At 36.8% G+C, this 19,609-nt stretch overlaps 1 protein-coding gene across 3 annotated transcripts in view; it reads right to left on the bottom strand.

Annotated features, from left to right (window-relative positions):
• Positions 1-19,609, bottom strand: part of GHR (growth hormone receptor) — a 691,384-nt gene that overhangs the window by 385,096 nt on the left and 286,679 nt on the right. For 2 of the 3 annotated variants that reach the window (XM_053701249.1, XM_053701250.1), the window contains exon 3: positions 6,629-6,695. The exons of the other annotated variant lie outside the window; for it this stretch is intronic. In XM_053701249.1, the coding sequence (XP_053557224.1) occupies positions 6,629-6,632 (4 nt within the window). In that variant the 5' untranslated portion in view covers positions 6,633-6,695. The remainder of the gene's footprint in view (positions 1-6,628; positions 6,696-19,609) is intronic. 3 annotated transcript variants of the gene reach the window in all.

Below are 19,609 nucleotides of genomic sequence, written 5' to 3'. Positions count from 1 at the left end.
TTCTTCCGCTCCGGATGTCCTCTTCAGTTCCATCGGTGGCTCGGCTGAGTGAAGACGACTCAAGGTAGGATGATCTTCAGGGGATTAGTGTTAGGTTTTTGTAAGGGGGGTTTGGGTTAGATTTAAATGGTAAATGTATCACTTAGACAAGCAAACTACTATTTGGAAGTAGTAAAATAGGTCTTGAGTGAATTAATAAACTGAGGAGGAAAAGGAAACAAAAAATCTCCCAAGTAAATGTACAGGAGCTGAAGGCAGAATGTATCAGAATGTTGTTTTCATAACATACACTTGCTGTAATGGCTAGCTATATTGCAATGTAGCAGTATCCCTTGCGTTACAAACTGCAAATGAACATTCTCTGCGATCAGGAATCAGCAGCTGCTTAAAGGGACACTGAACCCAAATTTTTTTCTTTCGTGATTCAGATAGAGCATGCAATTTTTAGCAGCTTTCTAATTTACTCCTATTATTTTCTTCGTTCACTTGCTATCTTTATTTGAAAAAGAAGGCATCTTTAAGCTTTTTTTTTTGGTGCCCAACCCAGGTTGCGCACCAAAAATGGGCCGGCATCTAAACTTACATTCTTGCATTTCAAATAAAGATACCAAGAGAAGTTTCTTAAAATGTCATGCTCTGGGGCCTAGTTATCAAGCCGTCAACCTCAAATACGCTGCGTATTCCGCAGCGTATTTGTGGCGAGGCTGATACGCCTTAGTTATCAAAGGCTCGAGACCGGCAAAAGTAGAATTTTGTGACATAAGCTTCGATCCGCCGGACTCAGTCCGACACAGATCGATTCTTACGTCACTCCAGATGTTCCGCACACAAGTGCGGCACATTCTCACTACTTTTGCTAGCTATCAAAAAACTAGCAGGTACGCTCGGCACTTTTACGGCCCAGCGTACCTGGTTTTCAAAGCGCCAGCCTGGAGGCGGCGGATCCCATAGGAATCAATGGGAGTCTGACCATAGCGAAAGTACAAGTTCGCTGCTGACAGACATCCCATTGATTTCTATGGGAGCTGTCTACACCTAACACCCTAACATGTACCCCGAGTCTAAACACCACTAATCTGACCCCCCCTACACCGCCGCAACTAAATAAAGTTATTACCCCCTAAACCGCCGCTCCCGGAGCCCACCGCAAGCTACTCTATACATATTAACCCCTAAACCGCCGCTCCCGGAGCCCACCGCAACTATAATAAATGTATTAACCCCTAAACCGCCGCTCCCTGAACCCGCCGCAACCTATATTAAATGTATTAACCCCTATCCTGCCCCCCCTACACCGTCGCCACCTATAATACATTTATTAACCCCTAATCTGCCCCCCTACACCGTCGCCACCTATAATAAATTTATTAACCCCTATCCTGCCCCCCACTACGCCGCCGCCACTGTAATAAAATTATTAACCCCTAAACCTAACCCTAACCCTAACGCCCCCTAACTTAAATATTAATTAAATAAATCTAAATAAATTAACTCTTATTAACTAAATGAATCCTATTTAAAACTAAATACTTACCTTTAAAATAAACCCTAATATAGCTACAATATAAATAATAATTATATTCTAGCTATCTTAGGATTTATTTTTATTTTACAGGTACCTTTCAATTTATTTTAACCATGTACAATAGCTATTAAATAGTTATTAACTATTTAATAGCTTACCTAACTAAAATAAAGAGAAATGTACCTGTGAAATAAATCCTAACCTAAGTTACAATTACACCTAACACTACACTATACTTTAATAAATTATTCCTATTTAAAAATAAATACTTACCTGTAAAATAAACCCTAAGATAGCTACAATGTAATTAATAATTATATTATAGCTATCTTAGGATTTATATTTATTTTACAGGTAACTTTGTATTTATTTTAGCTAGTTAGAATAGTTATTAAATAGTTATTAACTATTTAATAACTACCTAGCTAAAAGAAATACAAAATTACCTGTAAAATAAATCCTAACTTAAGTTACAATTAAACCTAATACTACACTATCATTAAATTAACTAAATAAACTACCTACAAATAACTACAATGAAATACAATTACATAAACTAACTAAAGTACAAAAAATAAAAAAAGCTAAGTTACAAAAAATAAAAAATTAAGTTACAAACATGTTAAAAATATTACAACAATTTTAAGCTACTTACACCTAATCTAAGCCCCCTAATAAAATAACAAACCCCCCCAAAATAAAAAAAATCCCTACCCTATTCTAAATTACATAAATTTCAAAGCTCTTTTACCTTACCAGCCCTTAAAAGGGCCATTTGTGGGGGCATGCCCCAAAAAGTTCAGCTCTTTTGCCTGTAAAATAAAAATACAACCCCCCCCAACATTAAAACCCACCACCCACATACCCCTAATCTAACCCAAACCCCCCTTACAAAAACCTAACACTAATCCCCTGAAGATCATCCTACCTTGAGTCGTCTTCACTCAGCCGAGCCACCGATGGAACTGAAGAGGACATCCGGAGCGGAAGAAGTTAATCCTCCAAGCGGCGCTGAAGAAATCTTCCATCCGATGAAGTCATCATCCAGGCGGCGCTGAAGAAGTCTTCGATCCGGCCGATGTCATCTTCAAAGAGGCGCTGAAGAGGTCTTCTATCCGGGCGAAGTCATCTTCCAAGCCGGGTCTTGAATCTTCCTTCCGCCGACGCGGAACCACCTTCTTCACCGACGGACTACGACGAATGACGGCTCCTTTAAGGGACGTCATCCAAGATGGCGTCCCCTCAATTCCGATTGGCTGATAGGATTCTATCAGCCAATCGGAATTAAGGTAGGAAAATCTGATTGGCTGATGGAATCAGCCAATCAGATTCAAGTTCAATCCGATTGGCTGATCCAATCAGCCAATCAGATTGAGCTCGCATTCTATTGGCTGATCGGAACAGCCAATAGAATGCGAGCTCAATCTGATTGGCTGATTCCATCAGCCAATCAGATTTTCCTACCTTAATTCCGATTGGCTGATAGAATCCTATCAGCCAATCGGAATTGAGGGGACGCCATCTTGGATGACGTCCCTTAAAGGAGCCGTCATTCGTCGTAGTCCGTCGGTGAAGAAGGTGGTTCCGCGTCGGCGGAAGGAAGATTCAAGACCCGGCTTGGAAGATGACTTCGCCCGGATAGAAGACCTCTTCAGCGCCTCTTTGAAGATGACATCGGCCGGATCGAAGACTTCTTCAGCGCCGCTTGGAGGATTAACTTCTTCCGCTCCGGATGTCCTCTTCAGTTCCATCGGTGGCTCGGCTGAGTGAAGACGACTCAAGGTAGGATGATCTTCAGGGGATTAGTGTTAGGTTTTTGTAAGGGGGGTTTGGGTTAGATTAGGGGTATGTGGGTGGTGGGTTTTAATGTTGGGGGGGGGTTGTATTTTTATTTTACAGGCAAAAGAGCTGAACTTTTTGGGGCATGCCCCCACAAATGGCCCTTTTAAGGGCTGGTAAGGTAAAAGAGCTTTGAAATTTATGTAATTTAGAATAGGGTAGGGATTTTTTTTATTTTGGGGGGGTTTGTTATTTTATTAGGGGGCTTAGATTAGGTGTAAGTAGCTTAAAATTGTTGTAATATTTTTAACATGTTTGTAACTTAATTTTTTATTTTTTGTAACTTAGCTTTTTTTATTTTTTGTACTTTAGTTAGTTTATGTAATTGTATTTCATTGTAGTTCTTTGTAGGTAGTTTATTTAGTTAATTTAATGATAGTGTAGTATTAGGTTTAATTGTAACTTAAGTTAGGATTTATTTTACAGGTAATTTTATATTTCTTTTAGCTAGGTAGTTATTAAATAGTTAATAACTATTTAATAACTATTCTAACTAGCTAAAATAAATACAAAGTTACCTGTAAAATAAATATAAATCCTAAGATAGCTAGAATATAATTATTAATTATATTGTAGCTATCTTAGGGTTTATTTTACAGGTAAGTATTTAGTTTAAATAGGAATAATTTATTAAAGTATAGTGTAGTGTTAGGTGTAATTGTAACTTAGGTTAGGATTTATTTCACAGGTACATTTCTCTTTATTTTAGCTAGGTAAGCTATTAAATAGTTAATAACTATTTAATAGTTATTGTACATGGTTAAAATAAATTGAAAGGTACCTGTAAAATAAAAATAAATCCTAAGATAGCTAGAATATAATTATTATTTATATTGTAGCTATATTAGGGTTTATTTTAAAGGTAAGTATTTAGTTTTAAATAGGATTCATTTAGTTAATAAGAGTTAATTTATTTAGATTTATTTAATTAATATTTAAGTTAGGGGGGCGTTATGGTTAGGGTTAGACTTAGGTTTAGGGGTTAATCATTTTATTACAGTGGCGGCGGCGTAGTGGGGGGCAGGATAGGGGTTAATAAATTTATTATAGGTTGCGGCGGGTTCATGGAGCGGCGGTTTAGGGGTTAAACTATTTATTTAGTTGCGGAGAGGTGCGGGATCAGCAGGATAGGGGTTAATAATTTTATAATAGAGGGCGACGGTATAGGGGGGGCAGGATAGGGGTTAGTAGGTATAATGTAGGTGGCAGCGGTGTCCGGGAGCGGCGGTTTAGGGGTTAATACATTTATCAGAGTTGCGGCAGGGTCTAGGAGCGGCGGTTTAGGGGTTAGTAACTTTATTGAGTTGCGGGGGGCTCCGGGGGCGCCGGTATAGGGGGTAGAACAGTGCAGTTTAGTGTGAGTGCTTAGTGACAGGCTAGCAATAAAGCTGGGAAAAAGCCGAAGGGCAGCGAGATCGGATGAGTGATAACTGTCACAGTCCGCTGCTCATCGCCCCGCGGCTTTTTGACAGCTTTATTTGATAACTTAGGCGTATTTTTTCAGGTCCGCGGCGGCGAAGGTAGGCGAGCTTAGGCGGACGTATTGGGCTGGCGAAGCCAGAAAAGTAGACGGCTTGATAACTAGCCCCCTCTGTCTGAATCACAAAAGAAAAAAAATTGGGTTCAGTGTCCCTTTAATGTCTTTGGTAGGATACGAATCCTGTAGAATTTTTGAAAGTAACTGCAGTAAACAGCCTGGGGGCGGAGTTTTAGCCCGGAGGAGAGAACAGCTTGTTTTGAACAGACTGCTTCATGAAAATAGGAGGCGGAGCTTTATTCCGGTGTTTGGAGCACAGAAGTTTAACGGAGGATTAGGAATGAATCAGATGTCGCCAAAGTGAGTAGGAGGGTTGGTAACTTCACCTGTGTGACGAGTGCAACACTCCGATGTTGCATGTTAGAGAGCTGTTATCATAAGTCAGCAGTGTGAGGAAACTGACAGGAAACGAAGCACTGCAGCAGAAAGCAAGTAAGCTGAAATCCGATGGTTCGAGTATTGGACTGCTTTAAAACTCACAGGTGCTGTAGGATGGTTCAGAATATAAGTCCGGTTTATAATTAACAGACTCAGCAGGAAAAAGGCAACGCTGTTAGGTGAAGTTAGTCCGTCTCTCCGGGAAGGAGATAGATGCAGCAAATTTAAAGGGACAGTCTACTCCATAATTTTTATTGTTTTAAAAGATAGATAATCCCTTTATTACCCATTCCCCAGTTTTGCATAACCAACACATTTATATTAATATACTTTTAACCTCTGTGATTATCTTGTATCTAAGCCTCTGCAAACTGCCCCTTTATTTCAGTTCTTTTTAAAGACTTGCAGTTTAGCTAATCAGTGCCTGCTCCCAGATAAATTCACGTGCACGAGCACAGTGTTATCTATATGAAACACAAGAACTCACACCTTCTAGTGGTGAAAAACTGTTAAAAGGTAAATTCAAAGGAACAATTGAGCTCAGTACACAGCTAGAATTCAGATAAACAAACAAATTACTAAGCACCTGAATGTGAGTGTGAACGGAATAAATAGGCAGAATGGGAAGGCTTCTTCTTCATTCAGACAGCGGTCCTTTTTGTTATCTTCATCTTAAGAGCTTGAACACAGAGGTACTCTTCATGCAGTTTTTTTTGTAATGTTAGGGTTTGTTTTTTGTAATGTGGGGCGTGGCGGTTTAGGGGTTAATAGTATAACGAGGTAGCTTGCAATGTGGGGGGTGGTAGTTTAGGGATTCAAACTCTATACGTGACCTTTCAGGTTGCGTAAAAATTTTGAGTGGTAAATGGGATTGCGTTTGCGTTTTAGTGCAAAGAAGACTGCGATCTCGCAATCACGTTTACGCTCCTCATGCTAACGATAGCACTTCACTCGTAATCTAGGCCTTTATGGGAATTTTGTTTTGAGTTTAATATCGCTTGCATTTTGTTCCTGTCTTAAATAAGCTAAAGCTCATTAACAACAAAGTGTTGTTCAGCTGAATGAAGCCCTATGGACCACAATGCTTTACTCTCCCACTCTTCATTTGCAACACGCATATCACTCACTTCCTTTGCAATTGTCTAATTCCTGATCTCTCTCTGTTTGGAGTTTATATATTTTTTTCCTCAGTCTGTATGTATATGTTTTATGTTCCTAAAAAAGTGTCTGAACAAATTGTACTGAAGAAGCTATTTGAGAAGCACTTATGTACACATTTGTGCACAACAATATCTGTATAAATATTCAAATACAGCATTTGGGTAAAAAAAAAACATATTTTGTCTTACCCATTATCCCCAGTTCAGAGAGAAAGTCATAAACGTAAAAGAGGTCAGCCAAGGCACAATCACGCTTCTGTAAAACATAAATAAAAAAGAATCATAAGATTAAACTTCTATGTTTTAGACAGTTATCTACATTACAGTGTAAAGTGGCGAGTGGCTTTACATTGTGGTCTGAGGTGTTCCCTGTCTATATATATATATATATATATATATATATACACATCTTGCTGCCCATCGCTGCACGACTTACCCCCTGCGCTCCACTAATTATCATGCTGTATCTGACGGCATGAGAACAAGACTCCCATTGGAGCCTCTCATGAGCGCACAGCTTCCATGCAATGCGAACGTGAGGTTGTGTTCGCATTGCACCTAGCTTGTAATACCACCGGACATTTGCGTGTGCTGGTATTACAAATTGGAGCGCAAATATCACTTAGGCAAAAGCAATATTTTGCGCTCCACTTGTCATCTGGCCCTAAAAGTTTAGAAAGCTCTGATTCTTTTGGTGCACAATTTGTAATGCTCTCCTCTGTTGATAATAATATTCAGACTAGTCAATCAGGGAATGCACAGAAACATTTTGTGAGCTGCTTCCAAAGAAACCGTGATGGCCGGCTCTCATTTAGCAACTGAGAAATAATAGAACTGTAAAGCCAAGCCTGTACTATTGCATAACAAGTAAGGTATATAAGCTTCTGAACTATTTTAAAGTAAATCAAAAAAACTAATGTTTATTGTTTACAAAAGCATTTTGCACATTTCATGTCACTTTAATATCTACCTAAAATTCATTAGACATGCAATTTCCTTATGTTTAGTTAGAGAACTCACTGAACCACAAATCTCTTGGCAAGTTCCAAGCACTAGCAAAGCTGATGCTGATATTCTCTCTGGATTCAGTAAATGTTGCAATAAATAGAATAAAACAATTTACAATAGTCTTGTCCCTATCAAATGAATTAAGTAAACAAATTATCACAAGGTTTCAAAGATTATAATATCACTCAGCTGAACAAGTATTTACAAGCAGAATAGTAAATTGCAGGTTTAGAATTAGAATAAAATGTTAAAAAGGACTATTTTATTTTGTATTATGTAATGGAAGAGGAGCATTTATGTATTCAAAGAACACCTTACACAATAATAATTTGCAAATGAAAGGACGGCCATTATACTTGTTGAAAGAGGTGTTGATCCATTTATTTGAAACTCAGCAGCTACCCAGAATACTAATAAGTCCAACCGCACAATTATGTAGGAGTCAGTCAATTGTTTGACATGGAGATGTATGAAGAATAATACAGAAACTTAGGTGCCAAAGGAATGGCTGTGCAAATTCCTAATGGCCCCGTTTCTAAAGTAATTTTGAATTAAAAATGATGAGTCAGATATAGCATGCAACTTTCCAATATTTTGCTTTGTTCACTTGGTATCCTTTGTTGAAGAATTAACCTAGGTAGGTTTAGAAGCAACAGTGTGCTGCTGGGAACTAGCTGGTGATTTGTGACTGCTAATTTATGCCTCTTCATTGTCATTGGCTCACCAGCAGCTCTCAAATATATCCTGCTGCACATGTTGACAATGACTTAATTGTGCTTGGGAATTTTTTAATGACCTCCCCCATTCCTATGTATATGTACAGTAATTTTCTATCTCCTACATCTCCACCAGAGAACAAATGCTGTGAAAAGAGTATAACAATATATAAGATCATAACAATCATATAAGTCTCTCAGCTTGAGAACCTGTCCACATGGTTTTGCATCTAACGGCCAGTGGACCCTGCCTACTGCCCAAATCTATCAATGTAATGCTGCCCCCTTCTCTCATGTGAGAGAAGGGCCTGTCAATCACCCTGAGCGAGTGTGGTGCAGAGTATAAGAAGCAGCGGTCTAGCCTGCCTGCAATGGCTCAAAAACAGCTTATGCAGCGTCATACATTGAGCCCAAATAAACTTCTCTGTATCAGGCATACAGTGTTATATTTTGGGTTGGTGGAGGGACACATAAAATGCTCTTGGTGCCACGTTGTGGCACAGGGCCTTAGGTTAGGTACACCTTCTACAAGGGACTGAATTGATTCTTATTATTATTATTATTGAATCATTTTTGTGTCCCTTAAATGATACAATACAAATCTTCAATTTCCCTTTAATGCAAATTCAAAGCTACAGGGCACAACACAAATCTTAAAACTTGTCACTGGTCGTAAGATGGACCTAGATATATAGATATATACACACACATAATATATGTACATGCTCACACACTCCATTAAAACAGAAAGTAGAAAATGTTGCATGTGTATATCAGAAGCCGCTTTCTATAGTTTAGCTACAAAAACAATAGTATTTTGTTTCTTGCATACTGTAAATATGAGCTGTATTGCAGCCAAACCAAAGTGCTGTGTTTGCATGATTTAAGTGTAACACTTTACATTCAACTGTGTATCTGCTGACAGATCTCTACCCCTACTTGTTTTGCATATTATTGTTGGCAATCAGCCACGCTATTTGTGAAGGATCTTAACCAAGTTGAATCTAATGCTTCAGATCAGTGGTTATTATGGCATTAACCGTGTGGACGTTTTTGAGTCTTCTGAAAATCATTAATATATACAATACAATCTATTCTTCTTTATTATGTTATAGAATAGCATATTATTGTACAATTGCTTGCATATAATTATGTGCTTAACCCCTGCAAAGGGATTAAAGGGACAGTCTACTCCAGATTTTTTTTTTAAAAAAGCTAATCCCTTTATTACCCATTCCCCAGTTTTGCATAACCAACACGGTTATATTAATATACTTTTTACCTCTATGAATACCGTGTATCTAAGCCTCTGTAGACTGCCCCTCATCTCAGTTCTTTTGACAGACTTGCATTTTAGCCAATCAGTGCTGACTCATAAATAACTCCACGGGAGTGAGGACGTTACCTATATGAAGCACATGAAATAGTACTGTCTAACTGAGAAAAACTGTTTAGATAAGAAATTGTTTCAACAGCTTAGAAATCAGTTTATGACTAGGGATGGACAAATGTTTTGCAACATTCGAAAATTTAAACAAATTTTAACACATGTGTTTCAAATTTCAAATGTTTGCACAACATTCTAACATTTGTTTTATGTAACAGTATTTCTAATGCTTTCTTCAAATGTAATATTCAATTTGAATTTTTCTAATAATTCGATTTGAATTATGCAATATTCAAATTCGAAAATTCAAATCTATATATTTGTAATAGTATTTCTAATGCTCTCTTAAATGTAATATTTGAATTATGCACTATTTGAAATAGAAACATTCAAATTTATATATTTGTATCTATTATGTATAATTTACTAAATCCTTACCACATGAACTATTGAACTTGGAAATTTCAAATGTGGGTATTCAATTTCATTATGAACATTTGAATTTTTTTTATCAACATAAGATTGTCGAAAACAAATGTCAAAAGGACTATTCGTTCTACCAAACGAATTACTCTTTCAGCACATTTGCCCATCCCTATTTATGACCCTAACCTAGGTTTAGCTTTCAACAAAGAATACCAAGAGAACAAAGCCAATTTGATGATAACAGTGAATTGGAAATTTGTTTAAAATTGCATGCCCTATCTGAATCATGAAAGTTTAATCTTGACTAGACTGTCCCTTTAAGTCAGTCACTGAGGAACTAAGTACTAGTTGAACACATCTGGTGAGTCAATGACAAGAAGCATATGTGTGTATCCACCAATCACTGGCTAGCTGCCAGTAGTGCATTCATGGGTGCAAAGGATATGTGCATATGCTTTTCAACAAAGGATTGGACTGAAATAAAGGTGGCAATCCTAATCAGCCCTAACATGAACAACACAACAAAATGAGGTTAACAGTTGCTCTCAGCTGATCAGTATAACTGTTGATATTTTATTTTCGGGATAGGATAACTGGGTATATAATCTTATATAATGGCAGAGGAATAATAACACACATGTACACTCTGTTGCTCTATCTCAGTTATTAGCTTATTAGCTACTTCCTGTTACATAATAAGGGGAGGAACAAACAAGAAAATCTTTATTTATATTCCTTTACCAACAGACATTCATGTTCACAGGTTACATCACTGTGAGAGCACTACCAATAATATCCTAACATATTGACACACACACACTAGTTCTCATGGGTTTAATTTTGCAGCATGTTCCTTTAATATATTCAAATATTACATAGCTTACCTTCCAAATACATAACTCAAAAACGTTTGTAACTTAAACTTTGTTACAGATTATAACATCTGCTACCATCTCTACAGAGTCCAGACTTGAATATTAAAGAGTCAGTATGGGATCATCTGGACAGGGAAACAAATAAAAGACAACCAAAATCTAAAGAACTCTGGGAAGTAGTGAAAGAGGCCTGGTATAATATACCAGAAGATTACTTCAGAAAACTTCAGGACAGTCTTCCCAATAAAGATGTGGTTTGTGCCAAGGGAGGTCACACTAAATACTGACTTTTTGTGTGGTTTTTTTTTATATTTTCTTTACATATTTCTTGTATTTTCTGTTTGTATCTTTATAAAGAGAATGAAAAAGAAATATGGATGGTCATTAAAACTTTGATAAAACAACAAATCTAATGGTGACCTAAGACTTTTGCACAGTACTGTAGGTAGGATCATAGGGGCTCAGAAGTGCTACCATATACATGTTGCAGTATAACAAATTATAGGATAGATTACAAGCAGAGTGGTGTTTGTTGCTCTCGCTCAAGCGTAAACACTGCTAGAAGTGACGCTAACAAAACTCAATTGGCCTAGATTTAGAGTTTTGTCGGTAACGACCCGCGTAGCTAACGCCGGCTTTTTTCTGGCCGCACCATAAAAATAACTCTGGTATTGAGAGTCCACAAAAAGGCTGTGTTAGGCTCCAAAAAACGAGCGTAGATCATTTTTAACGCAGCTTCAACTCTCGATACCAGAGTTGCTTACGCAAGCGGCCAGCCTCAAAAACGTCCTTGTGCACGATTCCCCCATAGGAAACAATGGGGCTGTTTGAGCTGAAAAAAAACCTAACACCTGCAAAAAAGCCGCGTTCAGCTCCTAACTCAGCCGCATTGTTTGCTATGGGGAAACACTTCCTACGTCTGCACCTAACACCCTAACATGTACCCCGAGTCTAAACACCCCTAGCCTTACACTTATTAACCCCTAATCTGCCGCCCCCGCTATCGCTGACCCCTGCATATTATTTTTAACCCCTAATCTGCCGCTCCGTAAACCGCCGCTACTTACATTATCCTTATGTACCCCTAATCTGCTGCCCCTAACACCGCCGACCCCTATATTATATTTATTAACCCCTAATCTGCCGCCCACAACGTCGCCTCTACCTGCCTACACTTATTAACCCCTAATCTGCTGAGCGGACCTGAGCGCTACTATAATAAAGTTATTAACCCCTAATCCGCATCACTAACCCTATAATAAATAGTATTAACCCCTAATCTGCCCTCCCTAACATCGCCGACACCTAACTTCAATTATTAACCCCTAATCTGCCGACCGGAGCTCACCGCTATTCTAATAAATGTATTAACCCCTAAAGCTAAGTCTAACCCTAACACCCCCCTAAATTAAATATAATTTTAATCTAACAAAATTAATTAACTCTTATTAAATAAATTATTCCTATTTAAAGCTAAATACTTACCTGTAAAATAAATCCTAATATAGCTACAATATAAATTATAATTACATTGTAGCTATTTTAGGATTAATATTTATGTTCCGATCAGCCAATAGAATGCAAGCTCAATCTGATTGGCTGATTGGATCAGCCAATCGGATTGATCTTGATTCTGATTGGCTGATTCCCGCTTGGATGAAGACTTCAGCCGGATCATGGACCTCTTCAGCCCCCCGCTTGGGCTTGGATCAGGACATCGGAGGAGCTCTTCAGGACGGATCGGTGAACCTGGTAGGGTGAAGACAAGGTAGGAAGATCTTCAGGGGCTTAGTGTTTGGTTTATTTAAGGGGGGTTTGGGTTAGATTAGGGGTATGTGGGTGGTGGGTTGTAATGTTGGGGGGGGGGTATTGTATGTTTTTTTTTTTACAGGCAAAAGAGCTGAATTTCTTGGGGCATGCCCCGCAAAGGGCCCTGTTCAGGGCTGGTAAGGTAAAAGAGCTTTGAAATGTAGTAATTTAGAATAGGGTAGGGCATTTTGTTATTTTGGGGGTCTTTGTTATTTTATTAGGGGGCTTAGAGTAGGTGTAATTAGTTTAAAATTGTTGTAATATTTTTCTTATGTTTGTAAATATTTTTTTATTTTTTGTAACTTAGTTCTTTTTTATTTTTTGTACTTTAGATAGTTTATTTCATTGTAGTTATTTGTAGGTATTGTATTTAATTTATTTATTGATAGTGTAGTGTTAGGTTTAATTGTAGATAATTGTAGGTATTTTATTTAATTAATTTATTGATAGTGTAGTGGTAGGTTTAATTGTAGATAATTATAGGTATTTTATTTAATTAATTTATTGATAGTGTAGTGGTAGGTTTAATTGTAACTTAGGTTAGGATTTATTTTACAGGTAAATTTGTAATTATTTTAACTATTTTAGCTATTAAATAGTTCTTAACTATTAAATAGCTATTGTACCTGGTTAAAATAAATATTAATCCTAAAATAGCTACAATGTAATTATTCGTTATATTGTAGCTATATTAGGGTTTATTTTACAGGTAAGTATTTAGCTTTAAATAGGAATAATTTATTTAATAAGAGTTAATTAATTTCGTTAGATTAAAATTATATTTAACTTAGGGGGGTGTTAGTGTTAGGGTTAGACTTAGCTTTAGGGGTTAATACATTTATTAGAATAGCGGTGAGCTCCGGTCGGCAGATTAGGGGTTAATAATTGAAGTTAGGTGTTGGCGATGTTAGGGAGGGCAGATTAGGGGTTAATACTATTTATTATAGGGTTAGTGAGGTGGATTAGGGGTTAATAAGTGTAGGCAGGTGGAGGCGACGTTGTGGGGGGCAGATTAGGGGTTAATAAATATAATATAGGGGTCGGCGGTGTTAGGGGCAGCAGATTAGGGGTACATAGCTATAATGTAGGTGGCGGCGCTTTGCGGTCGGCAGATTAGGGGTTAATTATTGTAGGTAGCTGGCGGCGACGTTGTGGGGGGCAGATTAGGGGTTAATAAATATAATACAGGGGTCGGCGGTGTTAGGGGCAGCAGATTAGGGGTACATAAGTATAACGTAGGTGGCGGTCGGCAGATTAGGGGTTAAAAAAAATTAATTGAGTGGCGGCGATGTGGGGGGGCCTCAGTTTAGGGGTACATAGGTAGTTTATGGGTGTTAGTGTACTTTAGAGTACAGTAGTTAAGAGCTTTATGAACCGGCGTTAGCCCAGAAAGCTCTTAACTACTGACTTTTTTCCTGCGGCTGGAGTTTTGTCGTTAGATGTCTAACGCTCACTTCAGACACGACTCTAAATACCGGAGTTAGAAAGATCCCATTGAAAAGATAGGATACGCAATTGACGTAAGGGGATCTGCGGTATGGAAAAGTCGCGGCTGAAAAGTGAGCGTTAGACCCTATTTTGAGTGACTCCAAATACCGGAGTTAGCCTAAAACCAGCGTTAGGAGCCTCTAACGCTGGTTTTCACGGCTAACGCCAAACTCCAAATCTAGGCCAATGTGCGCTAACTTTAGGACTGCGAATACCATGATCGCGTTGACTTCTCCCTATACACTTCAATAGAGCAGGATTTTTAGGAAAAAAGCTAACACTTATTGTTTACGCACTAACCCAACCGTGTTTTACCATGTGCGCTAAACCCAATATGATTTATGAATATGTTACATTCCAATGTTCTTTACATAGAACATTTTCTATATACACACACACACACACATATATATATATAGATATACATATATACACATATATATACACACACACACACATATATATAAATACACAAACACACACACATATATATATATATACAAACACACACACATATATATATATATATATATATATATATATGCAAAAGAGGAAAAAGGAAGGCTGAGTCTTTGAGGTAGGTGAAATGAAGTTTTATTTAGGAGCAGGCTTATCATCAGACACTTGGTAAGCTCCTAACTTACGCGTTTCGCGCATGGGCACATGCGCTTCATGTATATATGAATATCTATTTAAAAATACATAGAACATTTTCTAATATGTGAAGAACATTGGAATGTAAAATATTCATAATTCATATTGGGTTTAGCGCACATGGTTTAACACGGTCGGGTTAATGCGTGAGCAATATTCAACATTAATATTGAATACAAATTATTTTTCTTATTATCAACTGGAGAGGGCTCAAATGTTTGTATTTATGTATATATATATATATATATATATATATATATGTGTATATATGTGTTTATATGTGTATATATGTATGTATATACATATATAAATACATATGTATACATATATATATATATATATACATATATATATATATATATATATATATACACACACACACACACACACAGGTATAGATAGATTTGACAAAAAAAAATTATATATATATATATATATATATGTATTTCTGAATAAATACACTTGAGAAAACATGATTGGGTTTGCTCGATTTGTTGGGTGTTAGTTTTTTCCACTTTTGTGTGAAGTGTGAGGGGGAATATGTTAACACGGTCGTAATATTCAAAGTTTTCTTTTTTGCACCTGTCAGGTTAGCGCTCGTATTAAAAATATATATACATACTTAGACATGTACATGTATGTATGTATATTTTAACCCTTTCCATTCAAACACCATGTCATATACCTTTTAACCATTATAACTTCTTTTTATTTAAATTTATATGAATCGATTTTATCAGATAGTGTTTATATGAGTAAATGCATTTTTAAATGTATTTGTTGTGTTTAGTGCACTATTTTTTTTAACCCCTCACAATTTCCGCAAGGTCTTCAGTCGCGCTAATCTGATGAGCGCAAAAATAATTTGCACTTGAGCCAGCCGTGTTTACTATTCACTTGTAATACCGCGCTAAAGTTAGCCAAAGTAATATCGTGACTTGCGTTACACCTAGCACGCCACTTGTAATCTAGCCCTATATTTCTACAATTTTGATCACTCAATCTTTAAAAAAAACAAAAAAACAATGCATTATTCTAGATGTGTGATAGCATATTTGAAGCAGGTGCCATGTCTCTTTAACAGTCAAACACAGACATGATTGTTTTTTTACAATTACAAAGAGTTTCCGTTAAAACTATATTCTTAGCTGGAATTTCCTGTGCTTTGGGAGTTTCTTCCAAACTCTTCACTAATCTCTGCAAAATGATCTACAGCTAAACACTTAATTCTCTGAGATAATTACATGCACAGCAATGGCTTGTTGCTGGTGTAATTATAAAAGGATAAAAAATGCGTTTATATATACAGTATATATATATATATATATATATATAAACTGTAAACTGTAAACTGTTACTGTGAGTGGTCCGCACTTACACTAACCCCACTGTAAAAAAACTCCCACTCATTAACCCCTAAACCCCCACAGCCCCTAATGCATATCCCCTTGTTGCCATAACCCCACAAAGGAAAACAAAAACTATACTATTAACACCCTAACTACCACAACCCCCGGCATATAAAGCCCAATGGCTAAACTCCCTCCCCTACTACTATGTCCCTAAACACTATACCAACACACAAGTAACCCCCTAAAACAATGCCCTCTAGTTGTGAAAAACTGTCAAATTGCATTCAGATAAGAGGTGGCCTTCAAGGGCTAAGACCCCACCTAGGTTTAGCTTTCAACTAAGAATACCAAGAAAAGAAAGCAAAATATATGATAAAAGTAAATTGTAAGGTTGTTTAAAATTAAATGCCCTATCTGAATCATGAAAGTTTTTTTTTTACTAGACTGTCCCTTTAATCCCTAAACTGCCACAACACTCATTGCAAAAATATCCTGGCCACTATTAATCCCTAAAGTACCATATCCCCTAAACCACCAATAGATAGACATTTTACAGCTACTGTTCCATCACATTATTAACTCTTTTAAGAAGCTAAAGCAGTGAAAGAATGTTTCAGTCACTGTGAAACCAGCTGTCTATTTAGTATCATTAACATAAAATACATTTAAACTCTAATGTAATGAGAGGGGACATTTGACCCCTTGACGGATGGGATAATTTGAGGGCTTGGGGGTGGGCTTAAGGCATGAGTTTATATAAATATTATGGAGCAGAAATGGCACTTTTAGTTAGCAAGCTGAGCAGCATTCCTCTCCCTCCTGCCCCTTTTATAAAAAAATATGCCTTAGGTTGGGTGTCTTGTCAAATAAAGGTGTATGCATAGATCATTTACCTTTGTTTCAGCATTTGAAATAGCTGCTTTAACCTGTGGTATCCTATACTGAAAGTTTCTATACTTACAGTAAGTATTGGCTTTAGAAAAGCTGTGTAAACAATTTCTCATATATTTTATACTCTGCATCAGGTATAACATGTAATTGGAAACACATTAAGGCAAAATAATTTACCGTTCACTGTCCCTTTAATATTCTTCAATTTTTGGATTTCAGTAATATTTGCTTTACACTCGATCACAATGTGTGTGTTTTACAACTAGTTATGTGCAGACAATCAATACTATTCTCACATTATTGATTTAGTACAAGGAAGGCAATTAGAGATGCACTTTTTTTCTGCTCTGACAATAAAGTTACATATGCATAGTGCCTTTTAGCAATTGGGAAATACATTGTGAAGGATTAGCATAAAACATCTTAAACATATCTAAATGTATAATTGTGTTACATTACCGAAATTGGCAGTGCTGTGTGGTCCATTATTTTCATCTTATTAGCTCCTGCACTGCACTAACAAAGCAATCATTGCGTAGCATGGCACAGGGTCAGTGTTATGGATCTGGCAGAATGTTCTTCAGCCTCACTGGGGACATTGGAAAACCATAGGGTTCTCAGATATACAAAAGGGGCAAAATAAATAATGAATGTGCATTAGAATATTGTACTATGCTTAATGAAACATTTTGTGCGATATCTTAACGTACGCGTGCCCCTTTACGGGCGTACATTAAATAACCAGCCATTACAAGTGTATCTCAATGTTAAAGCCCTTTGCAGCCCTGAGACCTCATATCTGAGCCCTTATAACTTTTATGCAATATTTGTATTTAATAATTTTTATTAGATAGTGTTATTGTGAGGGTAACTGTACTGTTAAATATAATTCTGATGTGTTTAACCAAAGCTTTGAAGTCACACTATCCCAACGCGTGTTAAATTCAATTGTGCTCAAGCGAACGCGTTTGCTTTCAACCGGTAAAACGCATGTTACTTCCACTCGTAATCTAGTCCTTAATGAGTATTCAATGCAAAAAGTTTAACTATTCCAAAGGGTTTACAAACTTTTTTTCTCGCAACTGTATTTTTATGTGATTTTAAACTATAGGAATTAAGAAGAATTTAGTCAAATAACTGGGAAAGTGTTCTGTTACTTGCTGTTGGTAGTTGATATTTTTGATAACCATTATTTATTATTATTATTATTCTTTATTTATAAATCGCCAACAGATTCTGTAGCACTGTTATTATTTCCCAGTGTTTGAAAATATCTAAGGCTGTTTATATTTCAAATTTAGGAACTAACAAGAAAATTGAGCAGGAAATCAGACATTTTTTAGGAGCCAGACAAATTTGTTCATATAAATTAAAAAAAAAAAAACATTACAGAGTAATTAAAGGGATTGGAAACAACTATTTTCTTACATGATTCAAATAGAGCATGAAATTTTAAACAATTTTTCAATTAACCTCATTTATCAATTTAGCTTCATTCTCTTGGTATCCTTTACTGAACGAGCAGCAATGCACTACTGGGAGCTAGTAAGCCAATGATAACATGTACTGTATATATGTGCAGCCACCAATCAACAGTAAGCTCCCAGTTCCTGAGCCTGCCTAGGTATGCTTTTTAACAAAGGATACCAAGGGCACAAAGCAAATTAGATCATATAACTAAATTGGAAATTTTTTAAATTTGTATGAATCATGAAAGGCAACCAGGTAATTCCAAAGGGTTCACAAACTTTTTCTTGCAACTCTGAAAGATGATTTGTACAGAGTATTGTTTTATCTCACAAAACGTTGTCCTACTTTTTATTAGCCGTGCTAGACCAGCCACTACATGCATTGTACGAAATCAAAAGCTTTACGGAGATAAGAGGAGATTGAAATGATCAATTGCAAATGTAGTGCCGCTTTTATGGTTATAAAATATTTGACCTTGTAGGGAAATGAACAGCAATAAACTGAAGGAAACAGACAAGTAAAATATTTTCCATAGAAACTCAGCACAATAAAATAACAATCAGCATAAGATATCTTAGCTTGTAAATGACGGCACATTTTCTTTTGATTTAAAGGGATGGCAATTGCTTTCCTTTATAAAGCTCCGAATGGTAAGTGAAATAGAAGCTTTCATTATACAGAAGTGCCTTCTAAAAATGTAAAATAAATAATGACATTTGACAGACTTTGTGTATTGTTTTAAAGCATTGGTAAAGTGGCAACATAGAGGCATTAAAGGGACAGTCTACACCATAGTAATCTTAAAGTCTTGCCTTAGATTAACCTGCAAATAGCCTCCTCCACCCCTTTCTATATCATGTAGCAGAAATGGTAAAAAAGTTATTTTAAAATGAATATTGTTTCTGGCCACTTTGAAGTGGCTGCCAAGCTCTACCCACTGATGACATCACAATACAGGCTGTATCAGGGCACTCGGCTGAATAGCATTGACAGTCTGTTGAATCTAACTAGTGAGCCTTTTGTGATTGGACGCCATATGCAGCCCAGATCGTGATGTCATCAGTGGGGAGAGTTTGATAGATATTTCAAAGTGG

Source organism: Bombina bombina, chromosome 2, assembly GCF_027579735.1.
Source record: "Bombina bombina isolate aBomBom1 chromosome 2, aBomBom1.pri, whole genome shotgun sequence".
Classification (NCBI taxonomy): domain Eukaryota; kingdom Metazoa; phylum Chordata; class Amphibia; order Anura; family Bombinatoridae; genus Bombina; species Bombina bombina.
This window is presented reverse-complemented; position numbering and strand designations above follow the sequence as displayed.